General features: G+C 37.6%; 1 protein-coding gene across 10 annotated transcripts in view; it reads right to left on the bottom strand.

Annotated features, from left to right (window-relative positions):
• UTRN (utrophin) overlaps positions 1 to 26,626 on the bottom strand; it is a 499,657-nt gene that overhangs the window by 371,475 nt on the left and 101,556 nt on the right. For 6 of the 10 annotated variants that reach the window (XM_082405402.1, XM_082405400.1, XM_082405405.1 and 3 more), the window contains 7 exons: positions 24,645 to 24,706; positions 9,620 to 9,712; positions 8,307 to 8,384; positions 7,869 to 7,961; positions 5,250 to 5,422; positions 2,739 to 2,854; positions 1,868 to 2,034 (listed from right to left, as the gene is read on the bottom strand). In XM_082405402.1, the coding sequence (XP_082261528.1) occupies positions 1,868 to 2,034; positions 2,739 to 2,854; positions 5,250 to 5,422; positions 7,869 to 7,961; positions 8,307 to 8,384; positions 9,620 to 9,688 (696 nt within the window). In that variant the 5' untranslated portion in view covers positions 9,689 to 9,712; positions 24,645 to 24,706. The remainder of the gene's footprint in view (positions 1 to 1,867; positions 2,035 to 2,738; positions 2,855 to 5,249; positions 5,423 to 7,868; positions 7,962 to 8,306; positions 8,385 to 9,619; positions 9,713 to 24,644; positions 24,707 to 26,626) is intronic. The other 4 variants (XM_082405408.1, XM_082405407.1, XM_082405409.1 and 1 more) reach the window with 1 other exon arrangement.

Here is a 26,626-nt window from a genome sequence, read left to right on the forward strand (position 1 = left end):
CTTCTCATTACGGTGGCCTCCCTTGGTGCAGAGCACAGGCCCCAGGCGCACAGGCTTCAGTAGTTGTGGCATGCGGGCTCAGTAGTTGTGGCTCGTGGGCTCCAAAGCGCAGGCTCAGTAGTGGTGGCACGCAGGGCTTAGCTGCTCTGCGGCATGTGGGATCTTCCCGGACCAGGGCTCGAACCCGCATCCCCTGCATTGGCTGGCAGATTCCCACCCACTGCACCACCAGGGAAGTCCCAATACACTTGCTCTTAATCAAACAGCAAATGGCTTCTGCAATTCTTATCATGTCACCCCGAGCCCTAAACAGAAGTGATTATTTTATCTACACACCATGAAAGGCAAATGAAATCTCCCTCCTTTTTAAAAGAGAATAGCCTTCACTATAAGAAGTAGAATATTCCATCTTTCTAACAAAAGGAACACCGATCCAATGAAGAAATGATTCTAAAACCAAAAGGCAAACTCCGAAGATTATTTGAGCCACTGAAAAGGATGCGTCATTAATGCAGCATAATAACTACACTACTAGAGACAAATGCTTCTCAGCAAACATTCAATGATAAAACATTAGGGCTTTTCCTCAATATCACTTGATCCTCAAAACTACTAAAAAGAGCCCTTGGTTCACAATCTGGCCCTATCTCTTGCCTTCTTTTCCTCTAAGCTTTTTCTTTTTCTGTAAATCATAGTTTTTTGAAATGGAGAAAATAAAAGAAGTGGTACCTACTACCCAAAGAAAACCTGAAATAATAAGTCCTTTGAACCTTGGAGAGGAAAAAAAAATGCTATGCCAATTCAAGACCATTATCATTATCACTAACATTTGAAAAAAAATCTTGTTGAATAAAAATGAATGATAATACCTAAACAAAATGAGAAGGAAAAATTATAATAATATCTGCTGTTTATAGAGTGCTTATTATCATTTTAGTATCATTTTAGATACTTCAAACTTATTAACTTTATAAAGTGGGTGGTTTAACCCAGATTTTGCAATAAAACTGAGGATGAGAGGGTAAGTAACCAACCCAAAACAAGAAGTAACAGGGATGAAATTTAAGCTTCAAAGCCCATGCTTTCTGCCTCTCTAAAATGTATTTCTTATCACTTTGAAATCCATGTGTATCTTTTGATGGTTTGGTTGATAAATGTTAGACCAAATGACTTTTAAGGTCTCATCCCACTGTTAAGATTCTCTCATTTAATGAATTATGAGAACTGGTTAGACTAAAACAGAATAAGGTAAAATATGGATTGCTTCAAGGCAGGATAATTCAGGAAGAAAATTTCATGACTTTATAGCTCCTGAAAAAAAAAGATCCTCATTGATATACTGATGAATAAAACCACTGTCAGCCCTTAAGTGAAAAACTCACCAAGTAACATATTATCAATTATTCCTCCTAAAAGAAAGGGAAAAGCTTACATTTTGATGACCCTTGTGAGAATATAATGGTACAAATCCATTTTTTAATGGCAAAAAAATTTAGTACTTAGAACTAAGCTGACATGAGAAAAACCACCTTCAGTACAGGACAAGAGTGATAAAAGATGACCAGATGATAGAAAAACATAGGTCCTTAAGCATGTTATGCAGAAGCATGATCACAATCCTAGACTCTAACTCTAGCCTTGCTGTATGAAATAATATATTTTCCTTCTTAAAAAGTAAAATCAGTAAAGTTATGGTTCTCCATTACATGCATGTGATGTGTGACAGCATGCCAACTGATAAACTGAACTTCTGATGCTGAGAAACCAAGACGTTCTCAGTCAAGAAAAAAACTGCTCTGAAAGTGTTTTTATCTAGTACCTAAGAGAAAACAAATATGGCAAGTCAAACACATTAATAAAAATTTACCTGTACCTGAATGTTAATTTCTCCTTCTTCACATTCTTTCTTATATTTCCTTGGAAGTGTCTCTACCTCACGGATGGCATCTATAGTGACTTGCTGAGGTAGCACCTCAAACAAAGATGTTAAATACATAATTATGGATTTCTTGTCAGGAAGCTGAACAGCAACATCTAAAAGTGGAAGAAAATAAGAACCAGCTTAAATTAGATGTCCAAAGTATGTGAATTGCTCAATACTGGATACAAAATAACTGTCTTAGTACCCATAAACAATGCTAGTATATTATCTTTGCAATACCACAGCTCAGTAAATTTCTATTTCATATAATATATGAGTCAAAGGTAAAGATGATTACGCACTTTTTTTGTTCAATATCCCATTTCTTAAAAATCTTCCCTAAAAGCTTCCCCCATAAGGCTCAAAGGTAAGATATCATCTCAGATAATGTCACAGATTTCATTCATAGTATGAAAATAAGTCTAGAATTCAATCCTGCAACATTTGTAACTAAAGTTTTCATAACATATACAAGAAGCTCATACAAAAACACATTTTAATGAAATAAATCAAATACTAAATTGTTTATCTAATAATTCTGTTTCCCTAAAACTTTAAATCTTACACTCGTATTAACTATTAAATTAAATTAAATTAAATTACATTTAAATTAAATTTCCTCCTGAAGGATCCTAGAAATTGTTAAGCACAAAAGTATCATGTCTGTAATAAGATGGCTTGTACCACATTTCAAAAGGAAAAACACCTCCTCAATTCTCACAATTCTTTCAAGAAAGGGGGAACAAAAAAGCACTGCTTTTCAAGTATTCAAAACTGTAAAGCAAAATCAAGGTTGTAATTAAACACTGAACAATACCTTCAGGATCTAACAGCTTTTCAATTCCTAAGTAAGTTTGAGCCTTGCTGAAGGCATGTTCAAGTCTCTCAGTTGGGGACATTTTGACAACTCTATCCCAGCTGAAGAGATCGGGTCTGAAATCAGAATGCAAATAAAATTCAGTGAAGATGAAATATGTGGAAACAAAGTTGTTATTGTTATAATCGAATACATTTCAGTTTTAGATTTTTTTATTTGTGAATATAAATTTAAAAGTTTATCTTTTATATCCCAAAGTCTTGTCAAATATATAATATTTTAAAGTAATCTATAAATATGAAAACAACAGGTAAAACATTCTAAGGTTACTGTATTGGTTAAACATGCCTGTTAAAATTCTGGAGTAGCCACTGAAAGACTAGAAATGGTATATTTCCCAAATAGTGAAAGAAAAAAAAAGGGAAGAAGAACCTACCAGTATAAAACAAGAAAGAAAAGAAGATATAGAAAAAAGAAAAATGAAAAGCTCAAAACAAGCGGTAAGAATGAACTTAAATACATCAATTATCGCAATAATGTTAATGGACTAAATTCTCCGATTAAAAGACCAAGTTTAGCAGAATAGAAAATCCAGCTCTAATCTCTTCACAGGATACTCCTAACGAAAAGACCCTGAGAGAATTTCTGTCCACCCCTCTCCAAAGAGCTACTGTCTAGTATTTCATTTCTATCTTGATTTTCTTTTAATCCCACAAACTGGACATTATTGTTGCTCTGACTTACTCAAAAGTTGATCATTTTCTCTGCGCTCTATCTGCTCTTGCATCTTGGACCCACCTACACTTCTGGGATTTGCCTCCCTCGTCCCCACCCGCCCAGTTCCCTCTCCGACTCCACCTCCTATTATTCCCCTTATTCACACCACTGCACCCAGTGGCCTCCCACATGCCAGGTACCTCCTCCCCTCTTGCCTGACATATTTTTCTTCAGCAATATTTACCATTTCTATATGCTCCACAACTAACATTTTCATTTTTAAAAAACTGTCTGCCTCCCTCTATTTGAACATTAATTCCAAGAAGGAGGACTGGGATTTTTGCTTGTTTTGTTCTCTGCTCTACATCCTGTGTCCGGCACATAGAAGGCACCCCACACATACTTGTTAAATCAATTAAGTACCAGATGGAAAAATGTTTTAGCTAAAATTCAAGTTTTATGATAGCGTCTCTTAACGGACTAGAAACAGTGGGCAACCCACTTAAACTGATAAGAAGTAGAAGAAGATGGGGTGTGGGGTTTTTTTTTAACCAGATAAAAGGTATATGGAAAAAAAGCTAAAGCAAATAGCAGTCTTACGGTAAAACATTAAAACCACTCCCTTTGTTACCAAGAACAAAACATTCTGCTCACTACCACCAATGCAAACTGATATTGTATTGAAGGACAAGGCACAAGTGAAGGGGAAAGGGGAGAGGAGAGGAGGGAAAGGGAGGGGAGGGGAGGGGAGGGAAAGGGGGGGAGGGGAGGGGAGGAATAAAACTGTTATAATTCATGGTCATCTACCCAAAAAAAAAAAAAAAAACTTACAGTAACAAATTTTGGTAAGAATTTAACAAGTTTCCAGATATAAGATGTAGAAAAGTCAACTGCATTTTCATATATCAGCAAAGAACGTACAGGAAATAAAACTTGAGACAATAAATAATTTACAAGAAGAATAAAACACATAACAAATTTTTCCTTTCACATTTAAATCTTTGATGCATCTGGAGTTTATTCAGGGTATGGTGAGGCAGGGATCCAATTCACTCATTTCCATTTGTTCCATACCATCTATTAATCTGCAACATCGGCTCAGTTGTAGATCAGGATGGAGCTATTTCTGAGCTCTTTATTCCATTAGGTTGAACTATATGAAACTGCCATTTATATCAAAAACAGTCAAATTTGGCAATTTCATATGCTTCAGCCTATTATTATATTAGTGTTTTATTTATAGTACTATATAGTCTCAATTAATATAGCTTCATAATTAGTTTTGGTTTCTGTTTAGGAAGTGCTTCAGCCTGTCTCTTCTTCTTCAGAAGAGTAGTGGCTCTTTTTGGTCCTTTGGTCTTTTATTAAATAATTAGAATCTGTTCACAAGTTTCATAAAAAGAATCATTTATTTTTAATTGGGAGTTTTATAGAGTTTTCCTATAAAACTAAAGTAGGAGGCTGAAAACTGTCACATTTCTTTGTGTATATTACTGGTTAGTGCTGAATGAGTTAGTTCACATTGAACTATGTGAATTATTTTACATTTTTTAACTTACAAATATGTAGAAGAAACCATGGACACTGCACTGTGGCATTTAAGTCCTATGGAAACAAAGACGTGATGGGTAGTTTTTTTTCCATGATATTTCTATTCTTTATGTTTTCTTAGAGCGTGTACAGAGGAGAGAGGCGGTAGTGGGAAGGGCCTTTAGGGAGTAGTAAGTAAGGGAGGGACAGAGAGGAGGCACAAATCTGTACAAATCTGCACATCCAAGAAGAGTCACATCTCACTTATGTCGGTGGAGCACGGCATTAAAGGCAAGCCCATCTGTCCAGCTGGTGGTGAAGTTGAGGACGTTGACCTGGCTGTACGGCCTGGTCGACTGGCGCACCCAGCTCAGCAGGATCTTCTCACTGTTGGTCTGCTGCAGGTCTGACATGATGTCCTTCATGACATCTTTCACCTGTTCAAAAGAAACCATGGCTGCCAATAACCTCAAGTAGTCATTGGAATCCAGTCCTTGAATAAGGAATATTATATGCATGAACCGTTGGATCAGGCCACTGGTATTCATTGTATTTCAAAACTTTCCTTTAAACACTGGAAAGATAAATACATCTTAACAGTAATGATTTCGATTTAGAGGTGATTTTAACCTCACCTTTACATATTATGGCATTTTCTATATCTTAGCAATACTTATGTTACACTTGGCTACACTGAACATTTCTTTCATGGCCACAAAAAAGTAATATTTTAAAACTATACAAACATCTTTTAATAGGAAGAAAACTCGGTTTTTATTTTCTACAGAAATGTGGAAGAAGGTAAGAACTTTTGGCTGACTTTAAAATCCAAGAATGAAGCGCATTTCCTGATGGCAATAACAATTATAATCTAGAACTAATATTTTATATTATTATTCTAAATTAGTACATATAATTTAAGGAAGTGTTCAAAGAGTGATGTGGACATATCAAAAAAACCCCACAAGAGCCAACTTAAGGGGGCTTGAGAAATAATTAACAATATTGAAAGATCAGAACCTATTAAATAAGCAAAAATCCACTAAATAAGTAAAAATCCACACAGATATATAAATGAATGGATAGATAGATAGATAGATAGATAGATAGATAGATAGATACAGAGAAACAAGAGACAAGGAAAAGCTCTTCCTCACAATTAACAAATGTAGAAGAAATGATGAAATTAGAAAATCACTTTGCCAAGCATTATATTAATAACTGATCAGGTAAGAACTATGAATGGATCTCAAAATTAACAGACAAAAGTGTAAAAAGTAGCTGAATATTTATACAGTCTCAAAGTGTATCTCCACGAGATACTTTTTAAAAACAAAGGGCAGTCACATTACAGTGGAGACACCTGCAGATTCCACCTCACCCAAATGATGAGAGTTAATACTGCCAGAAAAAAACTAATGGACAGCATATGCTTCCTGATATGGTGTATTAAGAAAAACTCAATATTGGGACTTCCCTGGTGGTGCAGTGGTTAAGACTCTGCACTGCCAATGCAGGGGGCCCGGGTTCCATCCCTGGTCAGGGAACTAAATCCCACCTGCATGACACAACTAAGAGTTTGCATGCCACAACTAAGGAGCCCTCAAGCCGCAACTAAGGAGCACACCTGCTGCAACCAAGACCCAGCACAACCAAATAAATATTTTTTTAAAAAAAGAAAAACTCAACATCATTTTTGTGGCATTCCTCCCAAAAATGAATAACCTGAATCCAATCATGAGAAAATATTAGCCAAACCCACATGGAAGAACATTCTACAAAATAACTGTTCAGTACTCTTCAAAAATGACAATATCATGAAATACAAAGAAAGACTCAGAAATTATGCCAGATTAAAAGATGACTAAAAAAACAAGACAAATGAATGTAATAAATGATCTTGTATTTTCTTTTTCTATAAAGGATATTATTGGGGCAATTGACAAAATCTCCAAGAGCTATAGATTACATAACTATATTGTTTCAATATTATTTTCCTGATTTTAATAATTACATGCTAATTGTTAGTGCATGATATAATAATTACCATATGTATAATAATTAATACTAGCACTGTAAATATTAATATTATGTATTAGACATTTTATATTATATTATATTAATATAATAATAATATTGTAGTTATGTAAGAGAACTCCTTATTTTTAGAAAAATGATTTGTTTTTACAAAATACTCACAGATCTATTTAGTCAAAGAGAAAGAGGGGGAGAGAGAGAGAGAAAACACAGAAATACAGACAGCTGTTAACATTTGGAGAATCTGAGGGAAAGGTATCCAGGAATTCTTTGGGCTATTTTTACAACTTTTTTATAAGTATAATATTTTTTAAATCTAATATTTTAAAAACAGATACTTTTTTTTCTACGCCAGGAAAATAGAGCAGTTTGTCAGGCTCTTTCACTCCAAATTATTATAAGTTGAATTGTGTCCCCTCCTCAAATTCATATGTTGGAAGTGCTAACCCCCAGCACCTCATAATATGAATATATTTAGAAATAGGGTCCTTAAAGAAGTAGTTTAGGTAAAATGAGATCATATGGGTTGGCCCTAATCCAATATGACTGGTGTCTTGGAATGAGCAAAGGAGATTAGGACACAAACACACACACACACACACACACACACACACACACAGAAGACCACATGAGGACACAGGAAGAAGGCAGCTGTCTACAAACAAAGGAGAAGAAACCAACCTTGCTGACACCTCGATCTCAGATTTCCAGCCTCCAAAATTGTTAGAAAATAAATTTCTGTTGCTGAAGCCACCCAGCTGTGGTACTCTGTGGCAGCTCTAAGAAACTAATACACAAATGATACATTTCCAATTCCTATTAAGAAGTGATTGAAAATCTTCCCACCTGCCAGTGCAAAATGATGCTCCAAAGTAATCCTAAAGTCAGTTTGTGATTTCCATCTACAATGTCCGTTCCTCCTATATTCACTAAATCCACCTAGTAAAATGAAAAAAATAACTTATAAGACAATTTTTCTACGGAAACCCAGGTTTTTGTTCTAGCTCGTTTGGACAGCAATATAAGTAAATGACAAGAAAAATTTCACTTTAGAGAATCAGGTGAACCTAAATCTCAAAGATGTATTACTTATACAATAGATCAATAAAGTAATCACAAAAAGCACAACTATTCCTTCACTCATAGAACAGGTTCAGTACGTCTCATAAGAAAAATATTTCCAAAAATCAGTTGATGCCAATGTCCAGAGCAGGTGGTTGGTTTCAAAATAAATCATCCCAATGGCATCAAAGGACCCCCCCCAAATTCATATTACAAACTTACATTGTTCTGATGTAAAACCTGCAGCACTCTGTTAACATTATTTAAAGCATGTACCCTTGTGGAGCCACGTTCCTTCGGCTGGAAAACAGAACACAAAATCGAATGAGACAGAGAGTCCCTCCATGTTGCTGTCAAACACCGACATTGAGATGCCCATGAAACAGCAGCTCAGCACACAGAGCCCCTCTGTACCAGGAGCTCTGGCTGGGTTCTCAAGCCACCATGAAGGCTGGTGTTGACAGAATGCAAATTCTCCCACTAACAGCACCTTAAGATAGTAGTTCCTTAGCTTGCCTGAACACTGGAATCTCCTAGGGAGCTTCCAAGAATACCAGTGCCTGTGTCCAACAAAGACTGTGACTTAATGAGTCTGGAGTATAGTCTGGGTTTGGAATTTATAAAAGATTTCCCTGGTGATTCTAAGGTGCAAACAAGTTTGGGAACCAATGCTCCACCAGGGACAAAGCTTCTTCTATCTTAGTTGGGCAGGATGAAGAAAGATTTAGAAGTTATGTCCCCTCCACCCTGCACTAGTGTAGCCAGAGCAGAGAGGATTCAGAGGTGCTATCCCAGGTTCCAGGTAGGATTACAAGGGCCCACTGGGAAGACTGGAATTGCCACCCAGGGAAAGGTGATCTGGGAGGCTTCTTTCTGCCTCATTGGCCAGGGAATCTTATCTGACAAAGGGATCAATCTCTCCAATAGGTGCCTACCCACCATCTGGAAGGCAAAAGGTAGAGTGTAACACCCCACACTTCGGCAAGAAAGAAATTCATCTTCAGAAGTGCATCTCTCTATACCTTTTATAGTAATTCTACCTCTAGCGTTAAAGGTTGTACCCATAAAATACATCCTCTTCATTGGCAAAGTTATTTCTGTGTGAGTATTGGGTACCTTACACATAAAGCAATAGAGTTGGATTTGATGACGGAACAAACATGAAGATAATACTGAAAATCTGAATAAAAATAAATGCCATCAGTTTTCATAACTTTGTTTTTACTATTTGTTAAATAACATTTAAATGTATTTGTCTCTACTTTCCACTATTCAAAACATGCCCTCTTTACATATCCTTTCTTCTTTGTAATTCTCTACTGTCTGAGAGCAATAAACACATAAAGTATTTTTTTGATAAAAATAGAGCCCTCAATACAGCCTAAATATCATTCAATCAAAAAATTCATTAAAACCCCTTTTTAACATTCCTATTTCAGCCTTTACATTGTAAGGACCCCCAAGAGGGTCTTCAAGTGTCAGTAATGATGAGAGATATGCCGTTAGCCTGGTTCTTGAAACATGGCATCCCTCACCAGTGAGGTTCCCGTGAGGCCTTCTAGAAGATCCAGTAGCTTCCTTCCATCTTTGAGGTCTGTGAACATATCACTGATGGGTGGTTTTCCACTCTATAAAAGAAAAAGTACAATTTCAGCAGCAGAAATTTCATACGTAAGTGGCAAATAAATGAATAGTTTCATTTCTTCCAATTAAAAGTCTGGATGACCAGCAGACTAGACTAAGTCGCCTTGTATGGAAAGAAGTACAAAGAACTTTGAAATCTCTAACAAATGTTTTGAGCTGAAAGACATAAATTGCATTATCTCTTAGAAAGGGAGCAAATAAAACTGTGATTAATGTCAATATGCCTTGTATGTACAGATGACCCTTGAACAACATGGGTTTGAACTGTGCAGGTCCACTTATAGATGGAATTTTTTTTCAGTAGTAAATACTAGAGTATTACATGAGTATTACATGATCCGTGGTTGGTTGAAACCTCTGAGGTGGAACTGGGATAGGAGGAAGCTGACTAAATTATTCACGGATTTTCAGTTCTACAGAGTCAGCACCCCTAATCCCCCGTGTTGTTCAAGGGTCCATTGTATTCCTGAGAGAGAAGATGTGTTAAAAATATACATGAGGGCTTCCCTGGTGGTGCAGTGGTTGAGAATCCGCCTGCCAATGCAGGGGACACGGGTTCGAGCCCTGGTCTGGGAGGATCCCACATGCCGCGGAGCAACTGGGCCCGTGAGCCACAACTACTGAGCCTGCGCGTCTGGAGCCTGTGCTCCGCAACAAGAGAGGTCGCGATAGTGAGAGGCCCGCGCACCGCTATGAAGAGTGGCCCCCGCTTGCCGCAACTAGAGAAAGCCCTCGCACAGAAACTAAGACCCAACGCAGCCAAAAATAAATAAATTACCTAATTAAGTAAAAAAAAAAAAGTACATGAGCATACAGCACCTGGGTGCAGAGGCCAAAGAAAAGTGTGCAGATTCTTATTCCAGCTCTGCACTTTACATTCACAGTATAAGCATGGTTTTCGGTACTTCCATTATGGAAGCAGGTCACGTCGTCATCAACTTCAGCTCTCCACTTCAATTTCAGCTCTCAGGAACTAGTTCTGTATTTCTAGGTCCCAATTTCTGAATGATTAGGACACTTTTGGCTCTGTGTCTAAATCCAGTATCCATCCTGTATTTTGAATGACAAAACTTATAGAATTTCTAAACTCTTGTTTCTGACTAATAAACAGCATCAACTTCCCCTGATAAACATATTCTAGCGTCCATGCCAGAAAATCCTACCCCATTCACACGTAGACCCTTGCCTGCCTGTGTGTGATATCATGGTTGTTCGCAAAGGACAATTACTGCACAGAAAATCAGGATGCCTCAGTTTTAATCTGTCTGACCGTTAACTAACTGGTGAACCTAAATCAGCTACTTAACTACTATTTACCTTTTTCTAAATCACAGGTATTGTAAAGATCAAATAAAGAATATTATGTGAAAATGTCCAGATAGCTATAAAGCACAGTGTAATAAATGTTGTATGATTATGTTGAATCAAATTATTCCCTTCTAATATGAAATCCCCAGAGATTAATAGTTTTAGTTCCTGTCAATAATAAAGATATTTTATAACCAATAATTATTGTATCTTCTTTATTCTTCACTTTAAAACATATATATAAAGTCATATGAAACAAAATTTTACTCTGAGCTTGAAATGGGTGAGGGGGAGGAAGGAAGCCATCCTAAAGTTTCCTAGAACTTGGCATTTTCCCTTTTTTCCTCTCTTCCTGATTTCTTACATTTTTAATTATGTGTAATGTATAGTAAACAAGTGATTTCTATCATGTGGCTTTTCCATAGTTCATATACTCTAAATGAGAGGAAGTATGGTAAAGTCTTCACCTTAGAATCAGTAAAGAATAAACTATGACTTATTTATATCTGAAACAAAGCTGCTTTTCTATTTCCAGTTGCCACTATGTGAGCAGTGACGATGTCAGAAATACATGGATTATCTCCATCGATCACAATGATAAACAGATTTGAGTGATGCAGGAGACCAGATCCAGAGGCAATACTTCAAGAGGCAGAGCGGGGAAGTTTTTTGCACACTACAGACTTCCTACCTGCTCTCAGTAAAAGCAAAGGGCAGAAGTAGCCCTGGTCATCTGCTACCTCTTACCTTCCTCCTCTCAAAATCCACCCAAGTACACTTCAGCAAACTAGCCACCAAATACCCAGATTCCCTTTCAGGAAGACATGAACAACTCTGGTCTTAGAGCAAAGAGACAACAACATAGGTAAAGTTCATGGGAGAAACAAATAGGGATATCTAGGCACAGAAAGGACCTTAGGAATTACTGATGACAAGGGCAGCTAAATAATGTCTGAGCAGCACTTAACCCTTCTCAAATCCACTACAGTATCGATTTTCCAAAAAAGAAACAAAGTAACACAAATCAGCATAGACTAAAATAAAGTAAATATAAATATTAGTCCATATTACAAATAGTTATGAACGCCCACTGATGACCTCATTGTAGACAAGCCTCCTACCAGCCGTGTAACTTTGGAAAAGTGGCCTTTCTACATCTATTAGCTCATCTGTTAAACACTAAGATGACAGATGTTCAGTAAATGGTTGATATTATCATTCAGTACATTATCAAATCATTACAGTGGTAATGTTTCTTACTGTCATAAAAGTGCCATAAAATTTCAACAATAGATGAAAGAATGGATAAAACAAATAAGCACTTCATCTTAGGCAGGAATGTAAAAGCAGATTCTGAACCTGAGTACATGAAAGTGTCACTTCATATAGAAAGATCTTCCAAGTCCCGAATTCACTAATACGATGACCTGTAGGGATATATCCCATTCAAAACTAATGAACCTGCTGATACAAGAGCACACCTGTGCTTTAGGTATGCACTGTGAGACAAGCATAACTCAGCAGTAAACCCAATGGATTCTTCCCTAGGCTTCACTGCTGCTCAGTGGTAAAGTGGGAGGCGTTCATTAAGAGGCAGCATTAATTTTTCCACATGAGACACTCTTTTCCTCTCTCTTGTCCGGGTCATTCATGTGTTTACTGAGGAACAAATCTTGAGAAAGACTCCTCGTGAAGCATTCTCTTGAAACAAAGGTAACTGAGACACAGTTCTGTCCTTCTAGAAGTCAATCACTTACACTAGGGAAACCAATGCCTTTATATTCTTTAAAAAAAAAAAAAAACCCAACAGTAACAGCAATGCAATTTCTTTATTCTTTTTCCAAATTTCAGATAAATATTGATGGCGATCAGTAAGAAATAAGTTTTGTGCTGTGTGCCTATTCTCCTAACACTCCGCCACCCCACCCCCAGTGATGGCACGGGTGGTGTGTACTCCCATCTGGTACCTTCAGAAGAGCCACGTACACCTGCAGGAGGGAATATACAGCCCATGGATCTCTTCACTGGACAATGAAGGAAGGTACCAGGGCTCTCACAAATCCAAAACTGTGGTTCAAAACTTACATATAAAACACACACCTACACTCCCCACACACATAGCCAATCACTACAAAATACTACCTATTCCTGACAAATGCAGTTTAGGAACGTCCCATAGGCAGATGGAAAGAACCAAACTATACCAAAGAGCCCGTTCCACCTACCACCTAGGAGAGTAACACCTATAAGTATGGTGATTCAGTGCTTTGTGCTTTACAACAGAGGTCAGAAAATGTCTTTCGTAAAGGTCCAGATAGTACTTAGTTTAGGCTTTGCTGGCCAGGTGGTCTCTATCGAAACTTCTCAACCCTGTTGTCAAGATGTGAAAGCAGCACAGACAATGTATAAGCGGCTGAGCCCATGGGAATCGTGACTGTGTTCCAACAAAACATGATTTGTGGACGTGGAAATCTGAATTTCATATAATGTCCACATGTCATGAAATATTCTTCTTTTTTTGACTTTTTGTAACCACCTAAAAATGTGAAAACCATTCTTAGCTCGTGGGCCATACAAAAACAGACCACGGAAACATGAAATGTCCCTAGACATAATAATAGCATGACTTACTATGTATCAGATACGCTCTAAGAGATTTACAGAGATTTAGATGCATTCTTTGTTTCTTTATAATAGAACTTTAAGGTAAGGAAACTGAGATATAGAGGTGACATGACGAGTGAGAGGCAGAACTAGGATGTGATACCACAAGATCTGACTCCAAATCCAGGTTCTCAAAGTCCACACTAAACTGCTACTAAAATTATGAGGGCACAGGGTCATGACATATAGGGAAGGAAACAGTTAATCAGTGGTGCGGCGGAGAAGGTATATTTAATGACTTCCCAAAGAGAGCAACAAGATATATACCACATTTAAATGAACTCAAAATGAAATTTTTCTCCAAGCTCATGGCTTTAAAGCATCTCTGGTACTTCTGAATCACAGGCTCTAAACATAGGATCCACCCTGGGAAACAGTTGGGAAATGTCAGAAGTCATCGTTTAATAAAAATAAAAGCTGATTCAGCCTGACGGTTAAACTCTTATTTAGATTTTTAATTCTTTGCAAAGACTTATTTGCAGAAACTTCTCTGACAGACAGAATACAGTTTAATAATTCAATTGGACAAATATTTGGTGAATACCTCCTTTGTGCCTGGCCCTGCAGAAATGCCAAGTTCAGGTCACCCTCCCCATTTACAAGCAAGGGTTTCCACAGTTTTCCAATAAACACAAAATAGTACAAGTGAATAATCTTGAACTTGGAAGACAGATAAGCCTTGCGTCGCATTTACCTTAAAAAAAAATTTAAAAGGCCACATGATAGGAATCCAAACGACAGATGTCACAGGTGACTCGCTTTGGCTGCCTCCTCTCATCCCCTGGTCCCCTGTACTTCTTTGAACTCTCTTAACACCAGTTCTAACACCATTTTGACTCCAAGAGGGACCAGCGTTAATACCTACAGCTGAGACACTGAAGCTCCTGAATCGAAAATGTCAGAGGACAGAAGCAAACTGTCATCACAATGCAGGAGGGATAAGCCGGGGTTTGAGGGAGGGCAAGGGCTGCAAATACAGTCATGGATACGTGATGGTTCAATTGAATGTGGCCAACCTGATGGGCCCATCACACCTGGTGAATCAGCCAGCCCTAAAGGCTGAAAGAGCCTGTGCTCAGTTTCAGCCAGCAGCAGCCAATTGAGAATCCCAGCCCACTGTTGGTAGGACTTCTGGTTTCTCAAAAGAGCTGGAAATCTGAATTTATGTGTATAATCTCCTGATATTTGTAATGTCCTAAAACATTGTGCCGGATCAACAAATCTTGTCTACAGGCATACTGGATCCTAGGATGACTGGTAATCTCTCTCATAGGGCATAACCACACACAGGGGAAACACAAGATTAGTCAACAGTGAGTCCTCTGAGGAACTGAGAAACTGTGGAAAGGACACACACACACACACACACACACACACACACACACACCACCATCCACAGACTAGGGAATATGATTGATTGCAAAATACCAGCAGAGTCCTTATACTTGCACAGACCAAAAAAACAAAGGAGTCACACCAGATTCCTCTCCTTTCACTCATTCCTCATCTCTAATCCATAACAACCCTGTCATTACTACCTCCGACAACACATTCCGAAGGTGACCACTACTGCTTAGTGGCCCCACTCTCATCCACGTCTCCAATACCAGGCCAACCAACCTCTTTACTTCTGCAAAAGAGTCAGAATAACTCTAATTTTAAGGTGCAGATCACATCATGTCATGTCTCTGCTTTAACCTAATGGACTCCCATCACGGGGAAATACAATTCAAACTCCAAATTAAGAGATCCCATGTGATCTGCTCTCCACCCTCTCTCTAATCTAATAATCTAATACTGTATTATTCTCCCCTTTCTTCAATACTCGCAAATCATAATTATTTCCATCATAGGTCAAGTTTTTCAGCAGCAGTAGTAGTAGTAATGGGAAAAAAAAATCTATAAAAGATTGAATAAGAAAGCAAAATTTAGGAAGTGCAGTTTGGAGTTCTTAAAAGGGTGAAATGCTAATGCTTTGTAGATACAACAAACAAACCAGAAGTAGAACTGGGACTTGGATTTGGGGTTCAGAAGACAGCCTCCTTTATGTGGTGTGCCCTGCTGACACTGACAAGTGAGGGATGACAAACGCAGTCTGGGCCTTCGTGGCACTCAGAATCTAAACAGAGTTAACAAAGTCTGTACCAACAAGCATGGGGAGCAGAGCAAAAGGGATTTATGACCTAGCTTGATTCTGCCAAATTTGTACCAAATAAGAAATATAGTACAGAGTCTATCCTGTGATTTACCTAATCCCATTATAAATAATGAAGTTATTAACTGTGTATAATATGGAGAAGAGTGAAAAGATAACAGTTTTTAAATGCTTTCACCACTAACATATCTGATGATGGTATCTTACAAACAATAATAAATTTGAGCCCTTTCACACTGTTTGATTATTCTGTCATTTATTTATACTCTTCCTATTTTCAAAACAGGATTTGAGGGAGTCTATTCAATTCAGTTAATATCCCCACTGTTTACAGCATGTGTGTGTATGTATGTGTCTGTGTGTGTGTCTAATTCTGTATCATACACATGGATTTATATGGCATATATATACACATATATAGTGTTTATATCATAATGTTTTTGCATTCTTCTCAAGTCAATCTGACACCCCAATCAATTTTAAAATGATGCTCCAGCATGTGATAACATATTGAGTTTTATAACATATTAAGTTTTATAGTCTCTCTCTTTTTTTTTGAGTGATTTTTTATTCAAGGAGTTGGTTATTTTAAAAACTTAAAAAGAAGTGAATGATTTAATTTAATATTTCTTTTAATATTTTAAAAACCAGAATCTTTAATTTATGAATCCCAAATCTCAGCACTAATAAAAATGTAGCTCTTGTAATTCTTCATTTTCTTAAAAACCAATAATGTATCAGTGAGCACTAGGTACAATGTCATTCTGGTTATGTTTACGTGTAAATGGATTTCTTTAGAGTATTTTACAACAGAAATGTACTTTTTCCCTTGATGATGGAATTAAAAGTGGTTTTAAAAAGTCTCTTTGGATTTCTTCTATTATCTAATTTTTTGTAATGTGTATTATTGTATAAAATAAATATAGATTGTTTAAAAAGTGGTATCTCTAGTTAAAATTAAGCAATCTGATGAAATTAGGTTCATCACAGTTATGACGCATATAGCTTAATGGATGAAATGAAGAGTGCATAATCTTCAATGTCTACTTTATGATTCAGCCCCATGGTGAAAGAGTGAAAGCAGCATCGCTTTCGACTGAAAAGCAAAATGAGTGCAATAAAATGCCCAAGGAGGTCATTAAGCACCTTGACAAACGAAAACCAGCAAAATGTGCCACAGTCGCTTAAAGAATTCGTGAGTGCGTGGCTCTTGGCCATTCTCTTTTATGAATTCATGGCGGTCAGCACAAGTTCTTAAGAACCGAACAAGATTCCGCTTAGAAGCTTGTTTGGAAAGAGGTGGGTAAAGAAGAAAAGGGAGCGAGAGACTGGAGAAACAGATGGCTCAGGTAATCCTACTCGTGTCATAGTAACTACACAGCAGTGATTTATGCAGTGCTTACAATGGAATCAAAGCAATGAAGGTGCATTTACCTTAGAAATTACAGAAAACTATAAAACACAAGCTAAATCAAATATCTTTCAGAGAATCAAAAGTCAAACAGCATGTAACAGAATTTTTACCTTGATTTTGGTAAACAAAGTAACCGAGATAGTGCTGAGAAAGCTGGGATGATAAGGAACCACGTGTGGGCTCCCACGCCTGGCGGCCAGGGGCAGGGCCACTTGCACACTCCACGGGCAAATAACCAGGCGAGGTCTGCAGGCTGAATAAACCCCAACTCCATATGCCCATCAGGCAAGGTCTGCAGGCCGACTCAATAAACAATACAGCTCATTCCATATATGTACAACTGGCAAAGCACTGAAAATGTTTGAAGAATGCAGTTCCTCAAAAGATAGGCTTCCATGGGACCAGGGTGAGGCATTAGTTAGGGCATTGATAATGATAACGTAAAGGAAAAGAGAACATTTCCTTTGTTTAATAAAGGAGAGGCGGCTGCCTTGTCCCTTCCTTCTCCTTAGGGTGTCTCCTTAAAAACATAATAGGCCCAATTTTTTGGTCAGGAAGTAGATAAACCCATCTCCAACTTTCCAATGCAAAATAACAAAGACCTCAAAATTAACTCAACAGTCTCTCTGGAGGTTGACAGGAGACCAGCACGAGGAGCAACCATTTGTCTCTCCAGGAGGTACACACTCGTTGTTCTTTATTCTACTTTACTGTATGTTTGTGTGAAATTCTGTCCAGACTTTCTGGTCTTCTACCAACTGCCTGCAGGCACCTCATCTGATATGAGTATTCAATAACAAAGTGTTTTCTCTGTATTCTACGTTGAATAAAGATCTTTTGTGAGAGGATTTTTTTATTTTCCCAACAGATTATAAAAATAAAAATAACAGTGTCAGATACCTCCACTTCCCACCCCGTCTGACTCCCCTCATGATTAGCCATGGTTGGAGGGTGCCTACCAGTAGCCCTAAGAGCTAAAAGCTTCCTAGGGCAGGTACAGTTGAAAATGGTCCCAGGGTCTCCTAGTCCTCTTTAACAGAAAGAGCTTCTTTCCCCCAAAACCACCACCTCTTCAACAATCCTCTCTTTATAACTCACTGGCCCACAGTGACCTAGACCTACTCATCCACGCACCAATCAGAGCCCACCTCTGAAGGTGGAGATGGCGGGGTCACATGGGCTGAATGCAAAAGCACAAGGTAGGTGGCTCTGCTCTCCCCTCTCTAGGTGAAGGGTGAAAAGGAATTTCTTCTCAGCAGATCAATACAAAAATTGATCATCAATTACAAAGACATAGCATATACTACCAAATTTCAAATTTGTTTTAACGATTACAAATACTAATAGGCTCAATCAAAATCATTTATTAAGTTCTCAATATGTACAAACACAGCATGTTAAATAATATTTATGTATATTTTCTTTAATTTAACCACAGTAACTAGGTGAAAGTCACTCTACAAGTATAATGTTTGGAACCAAAACAATCAAACTGAATGAAAACAAACAACAACAACAAAAAACCCAAACATGTTTATGTAATATAGCTAAAACATGTCTGGAAGCTGTTTAGGAATATGAAATGCATTTTATTGTTTGCTTTAGAGGTATTGGTGAACAGACATAAATTGAAACTTAAGGAACCACTTGAATATTTATGGCCCCCTAAAACAATTAGTTGAGTCGCCACACACATATTCATGAAAATAAATCAGTAGTAGACCCAGTGTGTAACTCCAGCTCAAATCTCTACTATAGATGTTATTTATCATCACACAAGGAAGCCTGTACAGTCTCCTTCACGATACTAAAAAGAGGACTAAACATCTACAGACTGCTTTTGTTGCCCCCACCTACACATCCTTTCCCACGTCTATTTTTGTGACCAACCACTTCCCACGTGAACAAAGTTGCAAACAATCGGACACTGAAAGCAATGTCCCACTGTCTCAAATGGAACACACTGGAATCGCTCTTCACATTGAAACGTGTAAAAAACGCTTCACAGATTTCCTCTCTTAAGTCCTATCAATTTAAAGTTCAAGCGTGGAATAGTAACTAAATGAAAACTTGGCTCATCTTTGTCTTCGAAAAAGAAAAAGCAGAAATCTGCCCAAAGTGAAGTTCAGCATTTTTAAGTTGGCCTATTCTCTACCTAACCTTTATTTTTAAACTTCCTTTGAGAACCACCTCACCAAACTGATAAAAGCGCTTCTGCAATTTGTACGTCTCTGCTCTGACAGATGAGCAGCTCTGCAAGTCAGCCAGAGAAAATGCAGGCTCAAAGTCAGAACAAATTTCCCAACACTGAAACAGTGAGGCCTTCGCTGCCTCCCTTGGGAAACCAGCTCACTAACAAATGAGGCTCTTAGAATCAGAGTGAACAAAACCCTCAACCTTTACCCACCACACAGTAGAATAAAGTGGGCTTAATGAGCCAATGCTTCTTTCTGTTTCTGGTTTAAAATATATGAATAGCACAGATCAGGGATACCACAAGTTTGGGAGGGGGTGGTCCCTGATAGAGCTTTAGTTTAGCATTCCTAAGTAATTATAATCTCCTATAACGTTTCACAATAATGTCTCAATATTTCTTAGCAACATGAGGCAAGCTATTATGCTCAAGTGTGTTTTATAGCTAAAGGAATAAAAATCAAGTCACCTGAAAAAAATTGGCTAGTAATATGCCCAAGGTCACAAATAAATGAGCAGCATATCCAGGAATAAGTATTTAATTTCCTAATTCTGATCTCCTTTAGATAATCATTTTCTCCCGAGCTCTTCATAACTTCTCAAAACCCAACAATCATAAGTTATTCTACACTGTGTGATTTCTCAGGATACCCAGACTCCAAAGCGGTGTGTATTCTGTGACATAGTAACAAGGACTTGCAGCAAAAAGAATATATATTTATAGTGAATGCTATCTTAGTTATCAAAATATTATTCAGTATTCTCAAGCTGTTTACCAAATCCCTTATTGAGGAATGAATTGAGCTGATTTTAAGTTTTAAATCTCATTTTTCATCACCATGAATTTAGTAGATGGATCCTATTCGAAGAATCCTATCCCATAAATAAGAGAATCATATGTATTAAATCCAAATGATGATTTAACAATCTCTCCAGCACATCTCCAAGACACCAGGTAAATGTAGAAACTTTGCATAGCTGGATTTGTTTTTGTGAATAAATGGAGCAAAAGCCCCGATGCATTCGTTTCCATGAAATAACACAATTTATGCCATTTTGCACTCAACTCCACACTCTACTCCCATCTAATTCCAATACAACCACTTCCAACCGGTCTATGGATATATACAGTATTAGGTATTTAAATGTATGTTTCTGTCACTGCCATTCATTTATTTATTAAGCCTACAAACACGCACTGGGTGCTTACTAAATGCCAGAAGCCCTGCACCCATGGAGCATACCACTGTCTAGGAAAGGAGAGACAAATATTTTGAGATGCAATTATTTAAAGGACAATTATGATAAATGCTTCAAAAGCTAACACTTTAAGAATATAGAGCATATCTACCCTAGTCTGGGAGCTCAGAAAAAGTGTCCTTGGGAAAATGACATTTAAGCTTAGGCATGAAGGAGGAGTAGGAGTTGCCCCAAAAAGATGGAGGAAGGAGCATGTGCAAAAGCCATGAGAAGGCCCATTGCGGTGGCCAGAGTATAATGAGGAGCTAAAGTAAAGTGAAATTAGGAGTAGATTGGAGGGGGCAACTACATAGGGTCTTAAAAGCCAAATAAGAACAAGGGGCAGCCACTGAAAGGTTTTACTGAAGAGAAAAGAGGTATTTAGACTTACACTTTAAGGTACACTCCAGCTATTCTGTCGAAAGGAAGGATATGGATATGGAAGGAAGGTTCCAAGGTTCAGGTGAACCATGGAAAGGAAGAACCAGTATTAGATTATGACAGTGGCCCCCTTGTTCAGGAATAATTTTCCAAAAACGATAAAGTCATGATTCTCATATAAATGTAATATTAAAGTATGTTAAAGACTTTAACTCATTAAGTAATCAGGGAGCCAGTAGGGTGTTTACAACCGGTTCAAAGAAAAATTCAAAAAACCACATGTTTGTATGCAATAAAGGAAAGTTGAAATAAATTTACAACAGATGCAAAAACAAGTCTACCCAAGGGGAAATAATCAATTGCATTCCAGCTACTTTGCATTTTTATGGATAAGAATCATTTGCATTACTATCTGTTTTCTACAACTCTCTGAGTTGCACAGTAGCTCAAAGATGATGGAAAGCAGATAACCCAGATGGCTGAGCTGACAGGACTCCCACTAATTTTGCTGCTCATTGTAAAGTCTTTCGCAATTATTCCTAACTCAGATAATAATGACTTGGCAAAGGGGGGTGTCAGAAAAGATGGAGAAAAATGGACAATGTTAATGTTGAATGTATATGGTTCTAGAATCAACAAGATTTGGCATTTGAGACTTTGGCTGGGGGCAGGGGGTTGTGGGGGGTGCCTCAAGAAGGAGATGTCCAGGGGAGGAATTTAAAACAAATTCCTAAATGGCAGAAGATGCCATCAGGGGCTGTTTGGATTTCTCAGCACAGGGGCACTATTGCTCTGTAGAGGGACTCATACTGCACAGAAGAAGCGGACTCAGTCAATAATTATATTTTAAAGTCCACCACAATATACCAAAGGACATGGATAAAAAAGAAATGAAATAAAATCTGTTCCCCTCAATCGGATTTTTTTTTCTCTTGCTAGCCCCTGGATTACTTAGCGACACCATGTCCAAATACAACCTTATCCCAACTCAGCAAGAGTCTGTGGGGAGTTTATGGAAATCTCCCAGTTTACAACTGTTATTCCCTTTCCCAATCACCAGCATGGAAACAGCCTGACTTATGGAATTAAAACAGCCAGAGGAAAGGAAAAAATGTGGTTGAAGTTTAGTGTGACTGCTATGAGCTCTCCTTTTTTTATATATCCAAATAGTCATAATTCCTTTGATAAATGTGTTCTAGATCCATCCTAATTTCCTTCTAGACTTTGATTTCTTACTAGAAGTAATCTGAAAGGAAATGTTTCCAGGGTCAGCTCTACTTTGACATTTTTCTCCAAACAAAACAAGCTTTTAATAGTGGCCTTAATAAAAAATTGTTGTTGAAAAAAAAATCTAATAGTGGCCTTAATAAAAATTGTTCTTGAAAAACAACAACAACAACAAGCTTTTAGCTTCCATGTCAGTTTACATAACTGGACCTGTTACTAAAAATGATAACATTACCTGGTCTTTTCATTGTCTTGGTAATAATTACAAGTTTCCTGGGGCAAAGAATTTACATGGGACTTAAAGACCTCATTTAATAGTACAAAATAACATATACATTATAAATGTATAAATTCAAATATCAAGTTCACTAAATAAACTATTCTAGTACTACTGGACTTTGTGTTCAGGTCTTTTTAAAGATATCAATGACCCATGACAAATATTGAGATACTTCTTGAGAGAATTCGGTTGGGTACATGACCCAAATGGTCAACAGATACTGAGAGCCGTTCAGTGGAAAAGAAGTCACAGGTCAATAACTGCAGTGAGGATATTTTTAAAGCTCAGCGTGAAGGAGTACTTGGGCAGCACTGAGTTCAAGGTTCTAACTTTGCATGTATCAGTAATGGCTGTGGACCTGGAAATGACGTGGATCTGCTGGGCGATGCCCCAATTCAAACGTCTATCACGTGCTGTCAAGGTAATGTCTTGTCTGAGCCAAATTCGTGGCAATAATGATAAGGTTAAACATTTTCAATTATTCTTTCTCAATTGTCATCTCTATTCTCCTACTTTCCCCCTTTTTGTGTCCTATCATACTGTCTACCTCTCTCTAGTCTCATAGAAGAGGAACAAAAGTAATTCACCTAGTTTCAAATGTTCCCTAATTGTAGGTCTACCAAGACTATGAAGTTTTCAAATCGGTCTTCAAAATCAGTTCTAAGGTAATTCTTCCCCAATGACTCAAATTAGCTCTAAAAACTAGGTCTGCTTAACTTGCTCTATCTAGAAAATGACCATATTATCCTCAGTAATAGTCAGGATGGATAATCTTACACAACTGAGCACGCATGAAACCCTTGGCATAAAATATCTCATATCCAGACCCTTTCAATTCCTAAAATTACGTTGCCCAGAATCTGGTCACACGAAGATAGATACTTCAAAAGTTTTGAATAATGTTGACTCTAAAGCACCCAGATGTTACCTGTGCCTCCTGAACAAAGCAAATAAAAATTTACTAAAAAACACCTATGTCTGCTTTGGAATAATCCTACACATAAAACCACCAATTAAGAGAGTAATTCTTCTTCTTGACCCTCTGTCAAAGTCAGGCAGTTTTCACATTCCTTACATTCTCAGAAGCAAGATAAAATAGCCCTCAACAAAAACTTGCAAAACCTAAAAATACATTGCAATCAGATAACCAATTGTAAATAGTGGGATGTGGAACAATTTTTAAACTGCACTGTTACTCAAAGCAATCCTAAAACATTCTCATTTTGCCTCAAAGAAATACCAATGTTTATTTTCCTGGCCTTTGCAACCTTCTCAAATAGAAAAATATGAAATTTTTGAATTTAAAGCCCCATAACGGGTCTCTCTTTATTTTATCTTGCTATAGTGTAGTCCTATAATCCATTAACCTGAAAATTCTCCTCCCATCTCAGATTCAGAGGACAAAATTCCAACTCCAATAACCAGTGGATAATTATATTAGAACAAGTTTAAAAATAGCACTATCAATTTCTCTCTTCAGGATTCTCTGTCCCTAAAAAAATATTGATCAAAACATTGATTATGTTCCAGGTGGGTTAGAAATGCTGAGATAGAACAGATTTGGGGGCAATAAGTGAGGAAGTTCACAAAAAAAGAAACACAGGGCAGATAAGCATTATGAGCCACACCCATGAGTACGACAATCCCTAAACATTTCTACATGAGGTAGAAAGGCCGCCTGAATGATACCAACTTGCTTTTAACCAGGCAAAAATGAAATCATCATCTTTTTAGCTAAGTTAACACAAAATTTCCCCAATGAGATATTATTTCCTAAATGTACCAAGAATTCACAGAGTCCAAAGCAGCACACTGTCACCTTGGTGTCTAGAGAATGGTAGGTAAAAATAAAGAGCTGTTTACACCATGAATGTTTACACCATGAACTGTTTACACCAGAATTTCCATTTAAACGTATTATAGAGAATAAAGGAAAAATAAATGTATCTGCATACTCAGAAGATTTCATGGGGAAAATTCACTGCACCTCCAACCAAACTCCATCAACCAGAATGAGACATCTGAATCATCAAAGTTTTTGAAAGACTCTGTTACCTTTGAAAATCGAGCATTTATCCATTTGGTAAAAGTCTTCTTCTGCACGTCATTGTGTTCATCTGTGGGAGGGAAAAGGAGAGAGAGGGAAACATATGAGAGTTTGTACCTTTACTCAGGGTGCTAAATAAGATTATCTCCATCCTGGAGAGTTTTAAATCGTCTATTAGTAGAGTTCATGAGGCACAATGATCCACAGCTAATGAAGAAGGGATGGCTGACGAGTTCAGCATGTACGGAGCCTGCTAACGAACGCCTGTAGCAGAGGGAGACCCGGGCACCTTCCCAGGGAGCTGGACTTCTCACTCCACACCTCGGCATATTACCACCGGCCATTAAACCCACATTCGTGAGGAAAGAATCAGGACTTTACTTTCAAAGTATTATACGCGATACTTTCTGTTGCATTTTAAGTGCAGTTTCAGCATGATAAAAATGTTGTAGAATATTCAACACAAAAATCAAAGCTATCCTTTAAAAACTAAGAAGCTCATGATTTCCCTCCTTTTCATACAAGCCCTACACCCTCCAAAACAAACACTACTATAAGGTTTATAGCCAATTCCATAACCCGTTTTCCTGTAGCAAGACTGACAGGACAAAGTTTTAACGATCTATAAATGCAATCTACACATTTTACAAGCAGAGAAATCAGAGTAGGTTTTTAAAAAGTGACCAACTTCGGTTTGGATTACAAATTCATTTTCCAGGCCACACAAATAAAAACTGACCTTAAAAAACTAAAGCATCCTGAACTTCTTGGAGATGGGCAGAGTGACTTAGTTAGGTATAAGGAAGCCATGTAAAATGGGAATAAGTAACACTTACAAGGTCATTGTGAGGATTTGCGGATATAAGTGGAAAACACTTGGGAAAGAGCTGGCATTGAGCTCTTTGTTGTTGTTCTAGTTATAATTATTATTATAGTATATATGTGAACAAGGCAGATAAATATCCATATTACCCTTTCTGTTACTTCCAATCATATCCTCTTCAACTGCTCCCCAATTCTCTGTTAAAACTAGCAGAGTCATTGTTGGCTTAAATCCTACAAAGCAGCACGTTAACAGTCCCCGAGTAGTTCCGAAAGCTGCGTAAGGAATATTTGGAATGGCGCAGAAAGCTGTGGTTCTGTCTGTATATATACACACTGCTTGTTCCACTACCGTGCATACTGCCAAGCTGCTTCCCACGTGATAACAGCAAAATAATAAGAGAGAAGGCTCTAGTGTGCTCTGCCCTCAACGCATCAGCTTCAAAGGGCTGCCTTCAACCCAGACCTCCTCACTCATCCCTAACAGCATAATTAGGCGTTCACCCACTACTTCACTAAGTTAGTGGTATCTTTGGGCTTTACTCTGTTCTGGAAGGAGAGTTTGTAATTAAAAGGTCACTCCTGGAATAAATATAGCAGCAGCGTCAGAAAAGAGTGCACTTCTACAGATCCATAAAGGTAACTGGAGACTGACTCTGAGACACAAAGGGGGCAAGTGGATGAAAAACAAAACGGCTCTCTAAGAAAATTCATGTTGTTAATTGTGCTAAGAGGTGGCCTTCCTTCCAGAAAGGACAAGGCAGCCAGCATCAGCCTCGATTTCAGGCTTTCTACCATCTGATCAATGCCACATATAAGCCATTTATTAACCAAGAGGATTTGTTGACACTCTGAATGTCTCAGCCTTGACCATCACACCCGAGAGAGACAGAGCTGAGATTATATGCAGTATATAAAGCAGGAAGACACATCAACCTGCAGAGTGCTATAGTAGCCCCACCAATATGAATTTAATATTAAATATCAGTGTTCAGAGCACTTGGAAAATCCAATAATTTTGCTATGAACAAAAATATATATAAAGGTCATAAATATTAAATTCTCTTAATTCTGTAAAATTCATACAATTTAATAATTTTTACCATAAAATGGGGGAAATTTTGAAAAATAAATTTTATTTTACATTTTATATTTATTTTTCTACATT

The sequence above is a fragment of the Balaenoptera borealis genome (assembly GCF_965194805.1).
Source record: "Balaenoptera borealis genome assembly, chromosome: 9".
NCBI lineage: Eukaryota > Metazoa > Chordata > Mammalia > Artiodactyla > Balaenopteridae > Balaenoptera > Balaenoptera borealis.